General features: G+C 32.3%; 1 protein-coding gene across 2 annotated transcripts in view; it reads left to right on the forward strand.

The window, feature by feature from the left end:
* The window catches only part of LOC145319827 (cell adhesion molecule Dscam2-like), a 181333-nt gene extending 158863 nt beyond the window's left edge, over positions 1 to 22470 (forward strand). The window contains exons 48-67 of one of the 2 annotated variants that reach the window (XM_080162204.1): positions 532 to 591; positions 800 to 924; positions 3385 to 3476; positions 4087 to 4136; positions 4499 to 4543; positions 5378 to 5434; positions 5616 to 5775; positions 6186 to 6339; positions 6757 to 6862; positions 7157 to 7234; positions 9612 to 9684; positions 10621 to 10677; positions 14940 to 15063; positions 15408 to 15541; positions 16563 to 16682; positions 17368 to 17485; positions 19010 to 19083; positions 19465 to 19513; positions 20695 to 20833; positions 21778 to 22470. In XM_080162204.1, coding sequence (XP_080018330.1) covers positions 532 to 591; positions 800 to 924; positions 3385 to 3476; positions 4087 to 4136; positions 4499 to 4543; positions 5378 to 5434; positions 5616 to 5775; positions 6186 to 6339; positions 6757 to 6862; positions 7157 to 7234; positions 9612 to 9684; positions 10621 to 10677; positions 14940 to 15063; positions 15408 to 15541; positions 16563 to 16682; positions 17368 to 17485; positions 19010 to 19083; positions 19465 to 19513; positions 20695 to 20833; positions 21778 to 21922 — 1960 coding nt within the window. In that variant the 3' untranslated portion in view covers positions 21923 to 22470. Of the gene's footprint in view, positions 1 to 531; positions 592 to 799; positions 925 to 3384; positions 3477 to 4086; positions 4137 to 4498; positions 4544 to 5377; positions 5435 to 5615; positions 5776 to 6185; positions 6340 to 6756; positions 6863 to 7156; positions 7235 to 9611; positions 9685 to 10620; positions 10678 to 14939; positions 15064 to 15407; positions 15542 to 16562; positions 16683 to 17367; positions 17486 to 19009; positions 19084 to 19464; positions 19514 to 19772; positions 19822 to 20694; positions 20834 to 21777 lie in introns of both variants that reach the window. The other variant, XM_080162195.1, reaches the window with a different exon arrangement.
* The last annotated feature ends 1885 nt before the right edge of the window (positions 22471 to 24355 follow it).

Raw genomic sequence — 24355 nt, forward strand, 5'->3', positions numbered from 1 at the left:
ATCTAGAAACTTGGCATCTGAACAAACCAACTTCAATTCCTGGACGCAAGAACCCTTTTCAATGTCATTAGACAATTTATTTCTCATTTCAACTCCTAAACGTTTTACATTAACTTAATTTGATTAGAGTTAATATTTTATCCTATATATAGAGTAGAAATAGATTACGTCAGATATCATAACTGCTCAACCGATTGGGTTCTCTATTATAACAAAGCTTCATTTGGCCTTGGTTTCAGATTATTTTATGTTTAGCTTTCAGTCTTGGTTTTTTTCTATTTGTTAACCCTTCGTTACCCCTCCGAATACAGATCCCGTAGGTGATAGGGGCATAGGCGCTAATATAACCCATATATTTATCAATGCAGGTTACTTTAAAAAGTTACTTTAATTTCTATTAAGAAAATTATAATCTTAAATATATCCACTGTTTTGGGGACTCAACAAACCAAAACATTTATGTCTTATTGTGTTTCAAGCCAATAGAAAATTAATTTTAATTTAAACATAACATTTTTGTTTTATATACAGGTATACAATTTACTGGAGGCTGCAGGAACAAGGAGCACAGATACAAACAGTCAAAACAAGGTAACATTTTTAGTACCACTGGTGAAAAAAAACCTCAATAGAAATTTGACGTTTCAATAAATAGGAATTTTTGGCTAAAAATTGCCCTTTTTAGTAAATTATACCTCTTGTTCATTAAAATAAAGTTTATTTACTGCGCTTTTTGTGAACATGATTGTCTTTGTTTCATAAAATAGACAGAGAAACATATAAAACTAACAATTTTCAGGGACACCAAAGTGCGGCTTGGTCCGTTGGACATGGGTGACTGGTATGATTTCTGGGTGAGAGCTGAGACACGGGTGGGACAAGGACCTGCCTCGTCCATAGCCACCATACTGGCACAAAATTCAGGTACTAGTTGGGATTTTTTATAAAGGTTTTGTTCAAATCTATAGAGTTATATAGCCTAATGGATTTATTATTACTTGGATCTTACACCAGAATATCATGTACTCTAAAAATTCCCTCCCCTCCTACAGATGAACGAACTCCAATAAATGACAGGGGAAATGGCAACCTAAATTGACGCCATTTTTTCCCTACTCATAATATCCGCGTATATTCTACATCTATTTACAATTTACAGCCTATATGTTAACTGAACATTTGACATAAAGGAAAAAAAGAGAATTCAATAAAATAATTGTATTAGAATTTATTTAGAAGAAAAGAATTTATCTGTCTACTTGTTATATTGTTACTTTTACCTTTACAAATTGTTTTTTGGCCAATGGATGACTTTTCAATTGCACAGCTACTGTATTAAATTACCAGCAGCTACGCCCCTAGAGGCCTATAGGGGCACTTGAGGAGGGGAAAGTTGATTTCTATATCCCATTTTTTTTTATTTTAAATTTAAAAGAAAAAGTTACATCAATTTTTAGGTGGGGTGGATGAACCCCCTATTTTCAATTTTACTTTTTTTGGGAGGGAATTTTTTCTAGGGGCGTTTTCTATTGGGAGGGTGGTGGTACATTCTCTCAAATTAGTTATAAATTTTCCCAGGACCTATGAGAAGCTACCCAGTTCTGCAGTTAGCAAGATCATTTGGAAAAGACAGTCATCCTATTACTTTATTATAAAAATTAGTCAGGAGGTTTTAGGGCAAGATTAATGCTATTCCATGATGGAGGGTGGGGAGAATCAACCCCTTTCTCCAAACGATATGTCTTTTGGTAAACAATCCCCCCTACAAAAAAAAATGTTTCAAAACAGATATTTGACGTGGTCTTCTTTAAAGCATAGTAGAAAAAGAAGAACCCAAAGAACCCCCCCCCCCCCTTCCCATTGTTTTAAATGAATTTAAAATAAGGGAAGTTGTTACATTAGTCTAAATTAGGTTAGGTTATAGTGTGCACAAAGTAACCAAACTAGGGTTAAGCATAGGAAATAATCTACTCCACCTACTCCCTCTTAATTTCAATCTATTTTTAAAAGGGGAGGAGTTTGTGCTCTCTGGGAACTTTGGGGGAAAATTTGACATTTAAAAAAAATATATGATAATCTTAGTTATGAAAAACAAAACCAATTTTAAGTTAATAGAAAAGAAATAAATTTATGTATAAGAATATCCTTGTAGTAGAAAATATATATTAGATAGAAATAGCCAATAAATTACGGGGATATCTTGTCTAAAATTGTCTAGCTTGGTATGTGTGTGTGTGTGTGTTTTCCCTACAAAGGCATAGGTCAATAGCTGAAAAATTGGATTCACTTGTTGTTTTTAAAAAAAACTACCGGCTGCGTCTTGGGGTTCTGGATTCAAAAGGGAAGGAAGGAGGCAGAAAAATAGGCTAAAACCACCTTAAAACTTAAATTCCAATTTATATAGTCTAAAACAAACCTGGAATTATGTATATAAAGCTTTCATGAAAAAATTATGTAGCATTGCGCCTTATAATCTAAAAGAGAAAATTACATGAAAATTCCCTTTGAATTTTGGTACAATACAATCATTTCATTTCCTATTTCTTCTATTTCTCTGCATTAAAAATATAGTCTCTATATATGTTTCTTCTGTTCAATATTTTTATAGGGTAGAAAAAGGCCCAACTTAGTCAGAAACACCTGTAATATTAGTTTAAATCGAATCTTTCTTCTCATGTTTAGAAAAGCCTGTTTTTTTCAGCGCAAACTTGCATTAAAATAGTTTAAGGTTTCGTAAGTAATAGGTATATTTGTATTATTCCTACTAAATTACACTTTTCTATTCTTTTTTAAAAATAATTTAACTTCCCTTTACATACAAAGGAAAAAATCAATACAAGAATTTGTTGGTTTCTGGGAAAATAATACCTATCGGTGTTAGACCGCAGAACACCCGCTGTTGCAAAGTATATATTTTATTTAATATGAGCAGGAGATTCTTTGACTTTACTAGATCATTTGACAATGTGTAATATAAATTTTTTACTAAACATTTAAACATTGAAAAAATAAATTGAACATTGAACAAAACACTTCTAATTAAACTGTTAAAGAGTATGCAGCAACTAATTCTTATGTTCTATAACTCCACACTCCGGCCAAAGAAACGAGGAAATACCTATATATTAATATATTAATTAATTATGAAAAGAATGCCAATCTTAATAAATAGATAAAGGGAATGCCATCAAAAGAAGGTTAAAGTATAAAAATTCACACAATAAAGGCAGCCAGATTTATTGGCCTTCAGCAAAGAACATATAAATCTTAAATCTACGTTTTTGAAAGACAGATTGACTTACAGAAGAAATTTAAGAGAAGCTTTGATACTTTAAACGGGTTCATAATAAAAAAATTGTCATAAAAGATTATTTATTGTTTCAGGAAACGCACAAATTGTGAACTTTGGTATGGATTGGAAGGTTGAACAGGGGAAGAATCATGTCCTGGACTGTTTGGCAGTTGGGAAACCTCAGGTACAATCACAGTTAGAACCTTCATTTAAAAGGTTGATTCTTTTGTTTGAATATTTGGAATTTTTAACAGGGATGGAGGGGACGTTGGGCTGTGAATTACAATGACACTAAAAATTAATCATATTCATTAGCTTAAAACATTTTGGGTTTAATTGAATTGTAATTGGTTGTTAAATATGAGTAGTGTCTGTAACAAACCCCTTAAATAAAATAAACGCATTAACAAGATAAGTTGATTTTTATTATATTATTGAACGTCATGATTAGTCTGGATTAAAGCCTCACAGATATTTCAAATATAATTCTAATCTCCAGAAGGGGGATGCTGTAAGTATTGATGCAAAAAATGGGGACGAATTTCAAATTGATTTGACGGGGCTGGTTTTTTTACGTCACAAGTGAAGGGAAAGAAAAGGGAAGGGGGAAAGAAACCCCCTAGAAAAGAGATGGGATTTTCCCTTCACTTGTGACGTAAAAAACCAGCCCCGTCAAATCAATTTGAAATTCGTCCCAATTTTTTGCACCAATACTTACAGCATCGCTTAGAAGCCCATTAACTTGGAATATTTAAATAATGAATAAATGGATTAACTGAAAAAAAATATTTTAGATCCGAGTAAGATGGATTCATGAAGGTCAACCTATCAACCAAAATCCTAGGTACAACTACAGCCTAATGCATTATACAAATTTTAATTTAACAAGTACAATTATATCCTATAGACCAATATTAACGTAGCTTAAAAATCATTCGTTATCTGATAAAAAGATATAACATTCTTCTATCAAAAGAGACAGCCTACCCTGTAAAAACTTTAAAAATGACTATTGAAATGCTTCTAAACACGAGAGATGTTTGTGGAAAGATTTACAACAAAAATACTCCACAATTTCTCAAGATGTTTGTAGAACAAAAACTAAAAAAAACATTTAAAAATCAAGAAACTTAATGTCTAAATACGTTCTTAAAACAAAATTTGTCGCAAGTTTAATCTGATGCATTAACCTGAATTTTGTTCCAGGTACACAGTTCTCCAGAATAGGTCCATCAGTATTCACAATGCCTCCAGGAAACTTTACAAAATTACAGCCAATAGATTATACTAACAGTTCAGAGAAAGGGAAAAGTAAGGTTGTACATTTGATCTTTTTTGAAACTCTAGAAAAAAATCTCTATAACAACATTAGAATAATTTCAACTTTTTGTAAAGCTATAATTATTTTATTTTTATAGAAATGTTCTTTTTGCATGGTAATATAACTTTCACTTTGTAATTTGTTTTCCTGTTAAGATTATATTTTATACCTATACTAAATTTCAAACCAATTTACAAACGATTTATTTCTACTAACAAGGAAAAGACACTGACAAACAAGCAGATTTACAGAATGCCACATATATTCTCAGACACTTTGATAAGATTTGGCTTATAAATCCTTACATCTATGTTATACAATTAAGAACAGACTGAAGAGTGATTTCCTATTTTTGACTAGCTTGTAACACACACAAACAGACATGGTCTAGTAGTAGGCTTTATATGCAGAATATATTGTAAAATTAGAATCTGCGCAAAATTAGTTGCCAACACATGGTAATATACAATGTTCAATACATTTAGCAAAATATTACTGGGGAAACTAAAGAATATTTTTTTAAAAAGAATGATTTTTTTGTCTTTTACCATCCTTACAATTGTTTTTAGCAGCCTTCTTATTTTTACCAGGGGGGGGGGGGTGAATACACCTCCCTATCTCTCCTTTCTGCACGCCTCTGGTTAACAGTCTATTATGGTCATGAAGTTCAATAACGTAATAAATGGTATTCTTATCAATGATCAAAAAATGAATAAATAAAAAACACCAACTATTTTTAAATGTAATTTTGTAATTGACTGAAACAGAGAGATGTCAGGGAAATATCACTGTGAAGTTGAAAACAGACAAGGGGCAGACAGGTAACAGATTTCGACTTTTTGAATCAGGGAGGGTTAGCAATCAAATTAAACATTAGTCCTAAATATACAGCTAAAAAATAACATATAAGGAAAACTAATTGCTTAGAAGATCCAAATAAACAAACAAGCTATTCTGTCTATATCTCTAACTAGATCTATGAAAGATTTCATTTAATTTCAGAATCACTCACGACCTGCTGGTAGAAACAGAACCTGGATCACCAGAAGTACGGATCCAAAATCCTGGAACTGACAATGTAGAAATTGTTTGGTCAATGCCTACACACTCATCTGTGCCACCAGTTATACAGTATGTTCTAGCATACAGGTCTTATTCCCAGGTATAATATAGTTTGGTCTATGCTAACACACTCATCTGTGCCGCCAGTCATATATACAGTATGTTCTAGCCTACAGGTCTTATTCCAAGGTATAATATAGTTTGGTCTATATTAATGATCTCAGGGGATAATACAATGATTATTCAGTTTTTTTGCATCCCCAATTATGATATAACAATTAACTCTTCTATAGACTAAAATTTTGGGCACTTTAATTTTCAACGAACAAATAAAAAAGGTATCCAAAGTTTTTATACCAACGAATGAGATTTAATATTTATAATCCTTTGGGTACTAGTTAATTTATTCTCCAATAACCCGTCCCTCCTTAAGATTAATAACATTTTAAACGGCATTAGTTTTTACAAAATAATCTAGTTGTTTCATCATGCAATTGTTCTATGGTCTAGGACTGGCAAAGTGTGAAGCTGCTGGGTGACAGCAGCCACCACAAGCTGACTAGCCTGGAGTGTGGCAGCCAGTACAGTGTCTACCTGCGTGCTAGGAATAGAATTGGAACGGGCAAGTCCAGCAATATTGTCGAGTTTAGAACTTTAGGAGAAGGTAACTTTTTTAATCATTATATTAAAGTAAAAGGATCTCGCTGAACCGATTTTGTTGTCCTTTACAGTGTAGCGTCTCTTAGGTCCTGGAATGGATTATACCTATTTTAAGGGAAAGTATCACCTAAAAATTACCAAAAAATATTCTTATATTCCCACTAGGCGGCGCCACTGTATAAGTACTTGATTTCCCTTCCTATAATAGTGCCGAAACTTTTTTTTTAAACTACAATTAAAAGTGGGGGGGGGGGGAGCGACTTATCTCTCCCACCACTCACAACCTCAAGGATTCCTATAGGCCTCTAGGGGCGTATTCGCTAGTTTTTGATAATGTTACAAATTTAGTTACTTACCACATACACAATCAGTATTCAACTGTCCTATTGTTTTAAATCTACATAATTGATATTTTGTTTAGGTCCAACACTTGAAAGAAAAGATAATTTGATAACCTACAATATCACAACAATATTAGTTAATTTGGAGATGTTTAAAGCAAGAGATTGTCCTATAACACGATTCAGGTATTATCAAAGTAAAATAATAGAGGGGACACGAGTTAATGTAACTCTAACAACGGGGTGGGGGACCAACATTCAATTGGGTATTTGACCATCAGCTAATTGTGTCAGAAATATAAACACAGCCAAGTCGCTACAAAAGAACATAAAGTAATTCATATATTTAATTATTTTCATTTCTTCAACATCTAGTCAGTAAAAAAAAAGTCTTGTTTACTAGTCTTTGCTGCGCTACATATAAATATGAATGTAATTTTCTTTATCTTATGACATTTAAAGCATTGATTGTCAATTTAGGATTGACTATACAAATGAGATAAATGGAAAGTCGAATTTAGCAGCAGATTTGAAGGCTGATTTTCCTAAACTTTTCAGGTAAGTTATTTCAATGGATATATTAGTACTTGGATCTTACACTAGATTTTTATATTCTCTAACAAAGTGAAATTCGCAACGGGCTAAACCAACGAATTCCACCCCCTTTATCCTATCCAACTTGATAAACAAACTGACCAATGACATGGGAAATAACAACCTAAATTGACGACAATTTTTCACTTGTCATAATATCCATGTATATTCTACATCCATTGATATAATTTAAGAATTTAAACTTAAATGGGTACAAAAGGACAGGCAAGCAGCCATTTACAAAGTAGCTTCGCTGCCTATAAATACAAAAACATAAAGTAAATAGAGAGAACTGTTGTTGAAAAGTTGTATGCGTGTAAAACTAATTTTTCTTATTAGATTGTCTCACAATGACATTGCAATTTGTCCGGCAAACTTAAACCATTATTTTTACATGGACTGAAGGACTTGAAAATTGTTTTTTTTTAAATTAAAAATAAGATCAAATTTAGTTATTAAAAGAAATTTGAATTTGTAATTTACCACACCACTTCAGTATTAAATATTCACAATGTATTTAAGACTGCTTCTTCTATTTACAAATATTTAAAGGATAAAAACACTTTTCCAGTATGGCTTTGAGACTGATTAATTTCTGCTGGATTAGAACTAGTTCTCAGTCATAGTGAAAAACATTTATCTCATAGAATTAAAAACAATTTTTCGCAAATAATAAAATTGAAATCATAAAATATTTACTAAAGGCCCGGGCAAACAAAACTGGTTTTGATCTTTTAATTTTTCATTTTGATATCCGTGAAAAGCTAGGTATAATAAGAGGCGATAGATTACTATTCTTTATTTACTTTTCTTTGTCTATAAGTTCCTGGTATTATTTTATGTGGATCCTTCTACCCTTTTTATGTATTATATACTTAGACTAAATTTATTTTCCAGTAATATTAACTTTTACATTTAGAGGAAGCTTTTTAATATCATGGCTACACGACAAACATCCAAAAGACTATGTACCTTTTATCTAAACATAAACATACATAGAATATAGAATGAGTATTATTTCTTGGTTACTAGCGGCTACGCCCCTAGAGGCCTTTAAGGGCACTTAAGGGAAGGGGGTGGTTTTAAAGAAAATAGAAAATAAAGAATTAATTTGGTGGGGGTTTCTATGAGCTATTTCTCTAAAATAAATATAAACCTTCCCAGAAACTATGAGTAGCTTCACTGTAAAGGAGGGCCATATCTGTCCAGCGGTTAGATTTCATGTTGGTGGATCATATGTGTGGTGGTGGCAGCGCGTGAGAGAGCAACTGTATCATTGTCGAGGTGTGGCAAAGCTGGAAGAAAGCTAGGCTTGTGTCTGGATAGAGAGAATTTCTGGCTTATGCACACTTCTCCACTGATGCAGTTAATTGAAATTTTCTGAAACAGATATCCTGTTGATTTTGTAAAGTTTGGTTTTTAGATGATTACAACAGATATCCTGTTGATTTTGTAAAGTTTGGTTTTTAGATGATTACAACAGATATCCTGTTGATTTTGTAAAGTTTGGTTTTAAGAAAGTTTTTCTTATACTTTCTTTCGTTATGAAATTTGTATCAAAACTGAAGCACAGATGGCACAAAGTAGCGAGTATAGTTATTACAAGATGTTCTTTTATCTATCCAAATGGATTTATAGGATGTCAAGAGAGATTGATCATGAACCACTAACAGATAGATGCTATATCACCTTGGATCAGGCACTTGGAATGTGTATGAGTGGTTTTTCAGTAGTAAAATTGAAAATTGATCAGATGGACTACAAAGGACTGGGTAGAATTTTCAAAGGTTTGACTCAAAGTGGATCCTGGAGCTGTTTTGATGAATTCCACATAGTTATTCTTTGACTGGAATTTTGGGTTCTTGTTATAAGCTTCAAAGTTGAAATCTTTAAGTCTGGTGATGGGTTAAAAGAAGAGGAGAATGTGGAAATAATGAAACATACCTACGTCACCAATGTTGCAGAGCACACAAATATGCCTGCTTTCTAGTTAGTCTTGTGTTTATGTTCATGGTAAAAGGATTGGATCCTGTCTATGAATTGACACTGAGACCTACACTTGCAGTTGCTGTGATTGGATCAAGATGTTGTGCTATGGCTGACTGGTGTTCAGACCATAATTCATTGTAGTTTATTTTATATTTAACCTTAGTCTATTTTAACCTATAATAATCATATTTTATTAATAATCATTAAATATACTTAAAGTAAAACTGCAACTGTGTTTGTTAATATATTGCGACAATTCTTTGGTACAAACAGACAAACTTCAAAACTAAATAATAGTTTGTTATCGGTAAGTATTTTTTAATGAAATCATTTATGTTATATTGTTTTTCAGAATTGAGAATCTACAGCCAGCTACAAGATATAAAGTTAGAATAACAGCGGTTAATTCTGCGGGGGACATCCAGGTAAGATAGATAGTGTATATCTAGAAAGATAGTAAGTTATCTAAATCTTTTAGAAATTAAAAAAACATTAGGCCGTAGTTAAACTTAATTTAAGAATAATATGTATAGTTTTATGCAAGGATTTTTAGGGATAATACAATGGACGATAAATTGATATTCACCTACTTATGGTAAACCAAATTGCCCATTCTGTAGATTAAAATAAGTTAGGACACTTTTAGTTTCAAACAAACCAATCAAAATTCAATAAAAATACCCAAAGATTTTGGCTAACGAATAAGATTTCAGGTTAAAGTAACAATACCAATGTTATTTGAGTAAGTTTATATGACCTACAGATATTCGTGTGAACATACCCAAAATATATATTAGCAGTATTACTAAAGATAGACAAATTTTTTCACAAATGTTATAAATAAGAAATATTAAAATAGAGCCATCCAAGAAAAGGGTATTCTACTTTGTTATAAAGGTAAAAGACAAACACTAAAGCCATAACTTTATATTAAATTTAAAATATATGTACTGAAAAAAGAATTACATTTAAATTTTGATATTTGTGTATTTCTTTTACAATATAAAACGAACAACGTTTATGAAAAAAATATAAAAGTATCTGGGTTATTCATTGACCGTTTTATCGGCTGGAGCTTTCCCAAAAGTTGTGGCGGCTAATTTCATGGATGACAGACATTTTTATATTGCTCAGCAGCCGCGCCTCAGTCACGCATAAGCCTAAAATTGAAACCCGATTGTGTGCAAAAAAAAGTAAATTCCGAAAAGATGGATTGTCTGGAACAGGTTTAGATATCCAGCCGAATTTTAAAAAGTTATAATATGACGATTTCACCTAGGCTTACACGCGGCTAATGCGCGGCTGCCGAGCCCTGCATTTTTAGATATTTTTTAGAGTGTCTACATATTTTATTTTTGTAGGTTGAAGAGGAAGTAACAACATTAGATATTCATGGAAATCCTGTTATTCGTCAAAAGGTCATAAAACCTTTTTTTACTTTTTTCGCATGAAAAATTTAGTTAAGGTTGGAGATTTCGGTTTACTAGATCATAATAATATTGCATCTTTAAGAGGGTTGTGTTAAATTAAATCTTCCCCTTTTAGTAAAATTCTGCCTAAATCTAAAAATTTTTAAATAATTTAATCTAGACTTTAAAGTCAGGGATTTAAAGGAATAAGACAATGGCCTGTAAATTGGTGGTCATTCGTAGTGATGACAGTCAAAATTGCCAATTCTGCAGATTATAATTCGTGGTTGAAACGCTTGGACACACAACTTAATAAAAAAACAATCAAAATTCAATAAAGGTACCAAAACTAATATGAAAACGTTATTATAAAACTTTGTCTGGTCCTGTTTTTATTCAAACTCAAAATTTTAGTAATGAAATATATTAACAAAGGTGTACCTCAAGGATCTATTTTAGGACCCTTACTATTTTTAATTTATATCAATGACTTAGCTAAATGTACTACTCTATTTACATTACTTTTTGCTGATGATACCAGTTTTTTAATTTCGGGTAAAAACCTTCATGATATTATTAGTATTCTTAATATTGAATTAAGAAAAATAACTTATTGGTTTAGAACTAATGAGTTAAGCCTACATCCATCAAAAACTAAATTTATGATATTTACAAAAGATGAATCAACAATTGACTTTGATAGCATTAGTATTAATCTTGATCACAATAATGATAACCAAAATGATCCAAATTTGGTACACAAACTTTCATTTGTCAACTCAAGGAGTGAAACTCCTGCAATTAAATTTCTAGGTGTTTATCTAGATCCTAAATTAAACTTTAAATATCATATTGATATGATAAATAAAAAGATTTCACGCTCATTATTTGCTATAAATGCTGCAAAACATATTATTGGCGGAAAAGCATTGCAAACTCTATACAACTCACTTGTCCATAGTCATCTTACATATTGTGCCCCAATTTGGGGAAGTGCAGCAGCATCAACTCTTGATAAAATTGTAAAACAGCAAAAAAAAGCACTGAGAATAATTACCAACTCAAAATATAATGCACATACTACAATCTTATTTAAAAATTTAGAAATTCTTCCTGTAACTCAACAAATTGTCTATTCTAAATTACAATTTATGTTTGATTACGTTAATCATAGGCTTCCATGTTCTTTTGATAACTTATGGATTAGAAATAGCACAAGAACAACAAGAGTTCTTAGAAATAATCAACAGTACAATGTTCCATTTGTTAGACTTGAATCTTTTAAAAAATTCCCTTACTCTGATCTACCAAAGTTATGGAATGAAATCATTATTCCTAATACTAATCCTAATCCTGAAAATGATAATAATAATGACGAGGTTATATATACTTTTAGCACAGTTATGTCAAGAAAACAATTTTGTATGAAACTTAAAGATTTTTTATTGGAAAAACTTAATTTTATTTGTAATAGAGAAAACTGTTCTGAGTGCATAAATAGATCTTAAAAATTGATTTCATAAAAAAACCTGGTGATTTTTTTAAGGAGGGGGGGGGGGTTGTCTTTTTTTGGCGGGGAGGGGAGGGTTGAATATAGGGCAAAAGTCAAAGTGGCATTCTATAAAAAGATATTATTTTGAATTGAGAAATTTTCTGTTTTTTTGAAAAATAATACAATGACATAGGCTTCAAGTATTGCTTTTTTTCCTTTTTATGAATTTTTTTCTTCCTCCTTTCTTTTTCTTTTTAAATTAAATCTCTACTTATTAATCTTCAATGATATTTTAAAACTTAAAATATGGTATTAAACTTATATACAACAATGATCCATCTTATTATTTTTTATATTTGATTTATTTTGTTTTACTTTTCTCTAAATTCCTTCATCTATTTTTTTTCTCCATCTTTCTTATTTTTTACTGATTTCTCTTACATAATATGAATGTTTATTTGTGTTTTTTTCTTTTTTTTACCATCCTCACAACTCAATTTAACTAAATTAAAGTTTCAATTTTCCCTTTTTACAATTAATTTGTTATATATTCTTTTTTTTTCTTTTCGTCCTCATTAAAAAGGGGCTCCAGGAATCAAATACACTATCCCCATTTTGGTCAAGATAGTACTCCTGTAGCTCCTGGTGCATATCCTAAAAAAATTTTCCTTTTATTCCACCAATTTATATTTAGTTAATAATTAAACTTAGTATATATTATAATATTTTTGTATGAGACTAAACATCATAATGTAAACTCTAAATTGTCAATAGATAGCAGCAATTTAGAGTATTTTATGTGCTATCTCCTAAGCTAGGGGGTACCTGGCAGCACCAAATAAACATTATTATTATTATTATTATTATTATTATTGTGGAGTAGTGTAACAAAAAGTTCAATGTCCCCTTCTTTCCTGCATTAAAGTACATTAGCGTAAATAAAAAATAAAAAATTATTATTCTGAAACAACATTTTTTATATATCCTGAATGCCTAAAAAGTAATTGGGTGGTTGGCTTTTAGTTAAAGAACTTTAGTATTTTTAAAATTGTACATTTTTTACCTTTTCTGTGGTATCCTTGACATTTTTGGCAAACAGAAAATCTTTAAAGTTCTCCAAAACTTTTTCTACTTTTATTTGTTCTCTGAAGTATAAAAAAAGAAAGAAAGATGGGGTTTAGCATTTTTATTAGTCCTGTCTTCAGACTTCAACTAATAGTGGACTAAAAAACAAATTACAAGATAAAAACATTTAAATATGTCTTAATTTGGTTTAGTTTGGTTAGATAAGAGGCATGGTATCCTGTTATATAAAGTAGTAAGGTTTTATTTGTCTGTAGCTTAAGATCCATATTAATACTGACACGATCAAATTTTGGGGAAGCTTTAAAGATTTCGGGATGGTTTTAGGCTAGTTTATTTTAATATTATAATCTTGGGGTGGTTTTTATCTTCCCCTACACCTTTGAATACAGAACTCCTGTGCTTGGAGCGCTGCTGCTAATCTATAATACAAAGTAGAATGATGTCTGTCCGTCTGTCTGTCTGTCTGTCCGTCTGTCCGTCTGAAGCTTAAGATCTCAGTAACCACTGAACCGATTGGGCTCTACTCTTCAGGGAATATACCTACTGGTCCTGTGATGGTTTTAAGCTATTTTTTGGGGGGGTGGGACACCCCCAACCCCCCAAAAAATGAAAAATACCCCCCCCCCCCACTTTTTCTTTTTAAATCTAAAATACAAAAAATTAGGTTGATCAAACCTCTAGGGGCAAAGCCCCTAGAGGCTAGGGGCGAAGCCGCTAGTCTATAATACAAAGTAGAATGATGTCTGTCCCTCTATCCGTCTGAAGCTTAAGATCTCGGTAACCACTGAACCGATTGGATTCTACTCTTCAGGGTATATACCTATTGGTCCTGTGGTGGTTTTAAGCTATTTTCTTGGGGGGTGGGACACCCCCAACCCCCCCAAAAACAAAAAAAATCCCCCCCATTTTTTTTTTTTTTTTTTTTTGTAAAAAATATCCTTGGTCCTTTGTAGAAGATTTCTTTTGTGGAAGATTTCCTTTGTAGAAGATTTCCTTTGTGGAATATTTCCTTTGTAGAAGATTTCCTTGGTCCTTCTTATTATTTTTTTTACCAATTTCACCTTACACTTGTTTTACCATCTCTTGGGGCAAAGCCCCTAGAGGCTAGGGGCGAAGCCGCTAGTAAGAATTAAAGAGGCAAGGTGGGAGAGTGGTTGTTACATTGGGTTTTATTGGGATTTTGCCAGACTTATGCATATCTGTCTTTAATTTAAATTTTGTCCCAAAGGATTCTTGACCTAAGGCAAACTATTTGTCTTTTTCTCTTTAATTCTTTATCAAACGTTCATATGTCCTTTTTAAGTAGCGCAGCTTCTCTATAACTAAATACCTTCCCTAAAAAAAAAATAGGAATATTCGGAAAGTGTCATGTATGACGTCATAAAAATACGCTTAAAAAAGAAGAATTAGAGGAGAAGAGGGAATGGAAACCCCTAAAAAAGAGATGGATCTAGATATCTAGATGTATTTCCATGACGTCACATATAACACTCTCCGTATCTCCAAAAATAGTGTACCTATGTAGTTAATATTGCTTATAATTTAATGATTTCCACGTAAAGAAATGTTAATCATTAAAAATCTTTAAGAACTTTTTTATTGTACATATATCCTTTATTATTGCTGCTCTACCTACTAATGGACATAATTATCCTTATAAACATGATAAATTGATTGTATATTATGACAACAGGTTGACTGGACGCAAGGACGGCTGGCTGTACTGTTTGTGTTCATCCTGGCCATCCCGTGTGTTCTGACCGGACTTGGATTTATAGCCTACTCATCTGTTTGTAAACGGCTTTCAAGTAATCAAGGTAGATTTTTTATATAAGATGTGTACATGAAGAAAGATTTTTGTCACTTAGAAATAAAGAATCTAAAGTTAAGGTTTCTATAAGGTACGTCCAAGCTTTTATTTTAAAGGGGGTTGAATTGGGGGATTTCAAAGGTTTGAGGGGGGGTAATGTAATGTATTTTTTTTAATTTGATGTATCCAAGTTTGAGAGAGTAAACACCCTTTAACCCCACCCTTTGGGCGTCTTTAGTTTCTATAAAATATTGTATTTTTTCTTTTAAAGAAAGTCTCTTTGCAGGAAATCAGTTAAAATAAACAAACTATAACTAGGTACTCAAAAACAATATAAGAATATCATTTTAGATGACAGATCAAGCCTGAAGAAGGCGTTCTACCGTCAAGACAGTAGAATGACGAGCAACCAGGGGTTTATCCCCACCCTGCCCCCACCACACATATCAAGGCAACCCCTCCCCCCACATCTACCTAACCCAGAGGTAAGTAACCAGTGGTTTATACCCACCCTGCCCCCACCACACATATCAAGACAGCCCATACCCCCACATCTACCTAACCCAGAGGTAAGTAACCAGTGGTTTATACCCACCCTGCCCCCACCACACATATCAAGACAGCCCCTACCCACACATCTACCTAACCCAGAGGTAAGTAACTAGTGGTTTATACCCACCCTGCCCCCACCACACATATCAAGACAGCCCCTCCCCCCACATCTACCTAACCCAGAGGTAAGTAACCAGGGGTTTATACCCACCCTGCCCCCACCACACATATCAAGACAACCCCTCCCCCCACATCTACCTAATCCAGAGGTAAGTAACCAGGGGTTTATCCCCACCCCTCCACCACACATATCAAGATAGCCCCTTCCCCCACATCTGCCTAACCCAGAGGTAAGTAACCAGGGGTTTATCCCCACCCTGCCCCCACCACACATATCAAGACAGCCCCTCCCTCCATATCTACATAACCCAGAGGTATGGCTTTTATCGTAGCCAAGCACAGCTTTGACCAACAACGGAATTAATTCGAGAAAAAAAATATTTGCAAAGGTTTCATGATTTTCGGAGGAGGGGCAACACATAGCTGTAATGATAACCCTCTGTCTGCTGGAAAAGAATCCACAATAATTGACCATTCTAAACAATGAAAAGTTCATTCCAGCATGGCTTCAAAACCGATTGATATCCACTGGATTATACCCGGTTCTCAGCCATTCTGGAAAATTATGTATAGCATCATATTACAAACAATTTTCCACAAATATATAATAATCAAAATTAAAAATCAATACCAGTTTTATTAGCCTAGTTCTTCGGTCTCTCTGGTCTAACAAAACTGGTTTTGATTTTATAATTTTTTTATTTTAATATCCACGGAAAGCTGTTTATAGTACAATGCGATGAATAACTGTTACTATCAAATTGGAATCTAGTCCTTGCAATAAATTCCTTTTTGTATATTTTTAGGACTTTATTTTAAAGATATTATGTTTAGGATCTGTATGAAGAAATAAGTCCATATGCTACAGTTGAGGTTAGCAACTCTATGAACTCTGGCAAACAGAATCTGATTCATAGAGACCAACTTGATGAGTTCAATACTTTATACCACCAGGTACAAACTTTAATACACATCCTATGATATAAAGAAGTAAGCAGTTCAGAGATAATCAGGGGTTGAAGTCTAAGTGCCTTATCACAAAGCCTACTCGTATATTCAACCTTTAATTATAAGTTGAACAATCTTAAGAATTCTTTACTGACTTAAATCATAATACTATACTTTTTGATTAACAACACCGACAAACAGCATATATAATCCATGGCGAGGATTTAAACATAAATTATATGTCTAACCAATGCACCGTTAAGACATGTAATAAGGTTGACTAAATAATCAAAGCGTAATACCTTGAATATAAAAGCCGACAAAACTTTTTCGAGTTTTGATTAGCTTTAAAATTACAATTAGGTTATTTTAAGACGTTTTACCAATTTTTTAAAAATAAAAAATGATAAAAAGATAATCACATGGAAAAAAAATTTAAAAAAGAAATCGTTCCATATAAAGTAAACAAAAGATAAACTATGACTTATTTGAATGCTAGCGTATGCTCCCTTAGCATGATTGAAAATAAAATACAATAAAGGCTAAACGCCTTCATAACCAAAAGTAAAGCAAAATGTTCTACGATTCCATATCTTATATTTGAGGCTGGAGGATTTAGCGAATCTTTATTGTCATTGTTCTCTCCCTCCTTTCTTATTGCCTTTCTCTTGCTGAAAAATCATATATTTAGGGCTTTGTACACTGTGATAATGAATACAAAAGCTTGCGTGCCGGTCAGCCGCTGGGGACTATGAAGGATGTTCAGAACACGGCTACTGTCAACACTGCCAGAAAAAGATCTAAAACAGGCAGGAGTTATGGATCAGTAAATTGGTATAAAAGTTTATATAAAAACTATACTACTTTAAAAGTTTGACTTTAATATTTAAAATAAACTAAAGGAAGCAGTAAATGGTGCCTAATAAAAAATGCCATCATATAATACAAATGACCAATGATGGGCCAGTATACATTTACCATTGGTCAATTGCAATGCGTACTTGCCTATCATTGGCCATTTGTATTGTATGAAGTCATTTTTTACTAGGCATTATATGCTGCTTCGTTATAAACTCTAATACTTCAATGCTAATATTTCAAATATAATAAAAACATATACTGGCCTCGTAAGGTTTTGGTAACTTCTAGATCAAATTGTCATATTTTCCGAAAAGCTGTATATGTTTCGCGGTTTTTAGTGCATGAGAGATATAACCTTTTAAAAAACATTTGAGCCAAAACCCTTAACCCTTAAAAACAAATTTTTTTATTATATAAAGTAGTAAGGCTTTTTTGCCTGAAGCTTATGATCTCAATAACTTATGAACTGTTCTCCATTTTATGAAAGCTTTTCATAGGTCCCTAGATTGTTTTAGTTTTATATCTAAGTTTGGATTTAGGCTATATTCCTACTTTCATTACTCCTAAGAATACAGAGCTCCTAAATGATAGGAGCGCAACCGCAAGTATCTTCTAAAGTTGTTTCGGAACGCAATGCCTAGCCGTTCTCGAAATCTTATCTCGAAGCCCTCCGAATGACCAACATAGTGAAGTTTACGAATGTGTATTTATTACCATGAAAACAGTAAGTCTAAAACAAAAATATAAGAATTAATTACATAAAATTAATTGTTATTATTTTTTAGCATCGAGGTTGCGTGATTTTAATTTAATAAAAAATATGAATTTTCTAAAAAACTTAAAATTGGCACGAATCATATTAAATCGCATCAGAAATTGATAATTTTAGAATAAAATAATCAATAATATAAAAGTAAATATTCGTATATCAAAACTTAGCAGTTAAATGGTCTATTTGTTGAAAAATTAATGATTTAAATTTCTTCATAAAATTGTACCATTCTACGCTTATTTTCAAGAATTAAAGATAAATTCTTACCACATATGATGTCAAACTAAGCAGGAAGGCTTATTTGAGATCTTCCACGTATCAGAGCGCATGTATATTCAAGCAATACATTATTTTCATTCACGTAGCTCCTCACATGGGAATCATCAAAGGAAAAATGCGCGTCTCTTTTGTTTGTTTACAAGCCACGCGCGGAGATAGTTAGGAATGCCGCATAACACACTCATTCTCTGGGGAATTCTGGTGTAAGGAAAAAAGGGATTAATGGGTTCGAACTTGCCGGGGAATACAAGAAATACATACCGACACAAAAGTATATGATCTTGGAAACTTTTAGATAGAATTGTCATATTTTATGAAAGCTGTGGGGTTTTATGGTTTAGGATGGTGAGATTAACCCGCGTCAAAAGTTATAACCTTTTGAAAAATATCCTTTTACTGATCTCATTATTTGTGAAATTAGGAGGCCTAATAAATTTCTACACGGAGTCAAATCAGATGGAGACATTCAGAATACAAGACTCACAAGATGAATCGGTAAGATTTGTTATTTTCACCAGTTGATTAGCCTTGCTTTCGCGGCCTTTTCTATTCCTAATTTACCATTTGTATTTTTACAGTTAGGTTTTGTGTACAATATGATGAAGATTATTTTGATATAAATACAATATATTAAATTATTTTATTTTTGATATATGTGTAATATATATTTTCGTAATTACTACATTTCTAAAGTTTTAACAAACCAAAATTATCATAAAAGCTAAACAGTAAACACAACATGTAACAATTTTGAATAAAATACGTTTCTTTGAAGAAAAACATTCATGGTAAAATAAAAATTATTTTTTAAACATCTTTTGCCAAACAGTTGTAAATACTATCACCAATTTTATTGCAATTACTATTGTTTTTTAGGATGGTATGTACGCGCATGCTCTCAACTCTGTTGATACAGATTCTCCAGGTATAGTCATACTAGGGGTATTATTTAGGATGGTATGTACGCACATGCTCTCAACTCTGTTGATACAGATTCTCCAGGTATAGTCATACTAGGGGTATCATTTAGGATGGTATGTACGCACACTCTCTCAACTCTGTTGATACAGATTCTCCAGGTATAGTCATACTAGGGGTATTATTTAGGATGGTATGTACGCACATGCTCTCAACTCTGTTGATACAGATTCTCCAGGTATAGTCATACTAGGGGTATTATTTAGGATGGTATGTACGCGCATGCTCTCAACTCTGTTGATACAGATTCTCCAGGTATAGTCAAACTAGGGGTATTATTTAGGATGGTATGTACGCGCATGCTATCAACTCTGTAGATACAGATTCTCCAGGTATAGTCATACTAGAGGTATTATTTAGGATGGTATGTACGCGCATGCTATCAACTCTGTAGATACAGATTCTCCAGGTATAGTCATACTAGAGGTATTATTTAGGATGGTATGTACGCGCATGCTCTTAACTCTGTTGATACAGATTCTCCAGGTATAGTCATACTAGGGGTATTATTTAGGATGGTATGTATACGCATGCACTAAATTCTGTTGATACAGATTCTCCAGGTATAGTCATACTAGGGGTATTATTTAAGATGGTATGTACGCGTATGCTCTAGACTGTTGATACAGATTCTCCAGGTATAGATCAGTTAGAATGATCAGTTAAAATTCTCGTCAATTTAAGTTGCTAATATGGACATCACTTATTGGTCAGTTCGTTCATCCAGAAGAAGGGTAAGGAATGAGGTAAAGGTGGTGGAGGCTTGAAATATTAAATTGCGAAGTTTTGTATACTTATATATTCTAGGGATATATTATTTAGATAAAAAATAATTTCTCTTACTTTGCTCATTTAAAAAAATAACATTATTAATACAAAAAGAATTTTAGCCTTATATTACCCCTTCTGTACATTACGATCAGTGGTTGAAACTTTTGGACTTTTTACTTAATGAACAAACCAATCAAAATTCAATATAGTCCCCAAAATTGTTAAGCCTTACACTACTAATAAAAAAATTTTATACAAATTTGAAGCTAGTATAATAAACAGCACAATGTCCACTCCCTCCCCAGACAAGATATAGACTTTTGTTGCTATAATATCAAATAACAAATTTTGTTACAGGTTATGAGACAGAGGAAGACGACGAGAGTGACTTAGAAATCTGCCGGAAATTGAGGAAAAAACGCGGCAAAAGTGTGAGCAGCGGTTCCAGAGGGAAATCTTTGTGCCAACCTGACTCGGATGATCAACAAGATTTCAGGTAAATTAATTTTTTCACTTTAGAATCAGACAAAGGAGATCACGTCTAACAATGGATGTAGGTAGAATATACGTGGATATTATGACAGGGTAAAAATTGTCATTAATTTAGGTTGCTATTTACCCTGTCTTTTATTGGTCATTTTGTTCATCCAGTAGGAGGGGAGGGTATGGGGTAAAGGGGAATCGTTCTTTTAGTCCGCTACAAGTTTAGTGTATAATAATCTGGTGTAAGTAATAATAAATTCAACAGTCAAAGCGAATTCCGAAGGTTACCCTCAAAGTGTCTAGTTAAACACAGAACTCCCCTCCCTTATCTTAGAAATAAATTGAAAATAAGTGGGATAAGTTTTTCTTGAGCCCCCCATATTTACAATTTACAACACAATTCTCTTATTAATATCATAATTCACTATAGGTAATCTGATTGAAATTAATTAAAACCCAATTTTGAACACAGTAATAGTGTCTGACTGATTATGACGTAACAAAAAAAATTAGCCAATGAGAGGCCACTATAAATTTTACCATTGGTCAATAACGGACTCTCATTGGCTAATTTTTTTTGTTACGTCATAATCAGTCAGACACTATTACTGTGTTCCCCAATTTTCCAAAGCATATCTGTCCATCTATATTTTATAATTAAAAACTACTACCTTATCAATAGAATTATACTTATTTTATTTCCCCACAACCCCCCTCCCCTTTTTATCCCCTTCTTACCCAACCCTCTTCAGTTATATGAGAGAAAAAAAAACAAGATATACCCCCAGCTAACTTCCAATGGTTTCGTGATTTTTTGTAGAATTGATTGTTACAATAGCTAGGCCTGATATTTAATGATTATCTATAACAGGGGAAGTTATTCTTCTATATTTATAATCAATGATCTTTAGTTAAGTTAGTTATACTGCTCTTTTTAACATTATTCTATGTTTTTAGGGGTGGTGCCAACCCAGAATATCAAGTTCCTGTCCACTCTTCATATCAACTAGTCAATGGAGACTTTGATCCATTCGACTTCCCGCCAAAACGAAAACCTAAACTGAAAACCAACATGTTCCAAGAAACAAAGTTTGGTCATTAAAAAGTCAGATTTGGGCCGCTATGTATTACTTTTATGATTTGTACAGCTGGTAAAATACATTTTTCAAATCAAGATTATTGGATCTCAAAGGTAATGTTATCATCATATTTTGAACGTTATCTTCTAAAACCTCTCCATTTTTCATAGAATTACCGCCTTGCAAATTGAAGTCTATCTTTAATAAAAATCATGCTGTACAAATCCCAAAAATTATGCTTAGCAGCTTAAACTTTAAATTTGCCTATTTTTTACACTGTTATTGTATATAAATATATTATTAAAAACATACTTACACATAGTTCAAAAATGATTTTATATTTTAGAAGGATAAAATATTGCATTTATAATGTAAAAAAATCCTAATTAGTTTTTTATACTAATATCCAAGCTAGCTTTCCTTATATAAATTTTATCATATAATTGTGCTTTATTAAAAAATCTGCAAAAACTTAAAAATACAATAGATTAATTTTACTAAAAAAATTCTTTGTTAACATGAATACTACTGTGCCAAAAAGATCTGAAATTATACAAATACATATGGTTATTGGAGTTTTTTGTTAAACAATAACTTTTTTCTAAAATTTAGTTTGTCGGTTTGTCTGTAACGCTTTCGGGTAAATGTGATTTTCGGGTATAGTCCCTTTCGTGGCAACTCCCCTTAAGGGGCGATTCGTCATAATTGGCCCCGCAGGGGCTAGAAACAGTAGAAAAGCTACTGTGAAAATACGAGGAAAAGCCTCTTAAGGGGCGTTGCCACGAAAGAGACTATACCCTGATTTTCTTGTCTGCTTTGTAAGATGTCTTTTGTAATTTAGGCCTTTTGTAGGATTAGGTGTTATGTAATTTAGGTTTGCTGTAATTTAGGCTTTTTGTACAAAGGATTTATTGCCTTTTGTAGCAACATCGTTTAAACGAAACTTATATTTTTTAAGTAGCAGGTTCAAAAAGCTGAAAACTGCAACTCAATTATTATATGAAACTTCAGGTTTTTCAACAATCTCTTGCTCAGGCAACTTTAAAATATTTCAATAAATTGTCAACAATGAAAGGCAGAAAAGTTAGATGAAAATATTTTTCAATAAGATTTTATTGATATGAACAAGGGTGACAACATTCGTTAATGCAAAGCTTAACAATTTTATCTATTTGGAAAAAACATTTGCAATGGAAATTTAAAAGTATAATATTTTCCATTTTTATACTTGGTTTTAAGAAGATAGGGCCATAATAAGGTGGTTGTGGTAGGGTGAGTGTCAATAACACTCTTAAAATTGAAATTTTGAATGGCCTGCCTTCCCCTTTTCCCACCCAATCAAGATATACTGGACGCGACTATACTTTTTACAAAATCTATCTGTATAAACAGAAAATTGGAAACAAGCTAAATATAGAAAATCTTTGCTTTAAAATATTCTACAGACATCATTGTGTGTGAACAATAATTTGGAAATAGAAGTTTCAGGAAAAGAGTTAAAGTTGCAGTCACAAACAAGAAGATGGGTAAAGTTACTGTTTTATTCAATCTTCGGTTACCTTATTTTATCCATTAAATTTTGAATTGTGTTTTTGAAATAAGCTAATAACATAGAAAATATATAGACTGCTACCTACAAAAAAAACAGAAAGTAATTTGCTAGCTGACGAAAAGGATATATAAACCTTTGGGGCAAGTAGTTGTCTGGATTATACATCTATTAATTATTTTTGGTATTAATTGTTTGATTTATAAGATGCTTCATACCAAATAATTCCTTATATTATTCTATTTCCTTTCTAAATGAATAGAAACATCGCTGATTCTTTTTAATAATAATACTTTTGAAATTATCAATTTATTTTTAACTCAATTTGTTGAAAATTAGGTAGCTCTGCCTCCCCGTTTGGGTATAACAACCCTACCCCTATTTCACTTGCATAGTCATGGGCAAGAATAGATTTATAGCCTAGACAACTACCTGGCCCAATTGTGGCTTTCTGCATTTTTTTGTGTTTATATTTTCGATGCTATTGGCTGATATTCAAAAATCTAATTCTTGGATACACTGCTGCTTTTCCTATTCCTTTATCCCTGCTAGCAGCCACACACTAAATTGAAAAGGAACAAAATTGAATTTAAGATCAATAGATCACGCTATGAATTCAAAATTAAATGATTTCAGATTTGGCAGTTGCTCCCATCTACACACACATATATCTCCTGTCATCATGTCTGTGTCTATCTGTCTCCCATTTTTTTCATTTTGAAAAACAGGAAATAATAGTCCTTTGCAAATTTTGAAATATATTAAAATAAAACATCTTTAAACCCACTTCAATACTATATTTCAAAGGAAAATAGTTGTTTATCTGCCTGCTTATCTATAATACAAAGTAGAATGATGTCTGTCTGTCCATCTGTTCGTACGTCTGTCCCTTAAGATCTCAGCAACT

Source organism: Acartia tonsa, chromosome 1 (assembly GCF_053477335.1).
Source record: "Acartia tonsa isolate MP-2025a chromosome 1, ASM5347733v1, whole genome shotgun sequence".
Classification (NCBI taxonomy): Eukaryota; Metazoa; Arthropoda; class Copepoda; order Calanoida; family Acartiidae; genus Acartia; species Acartia tonsa.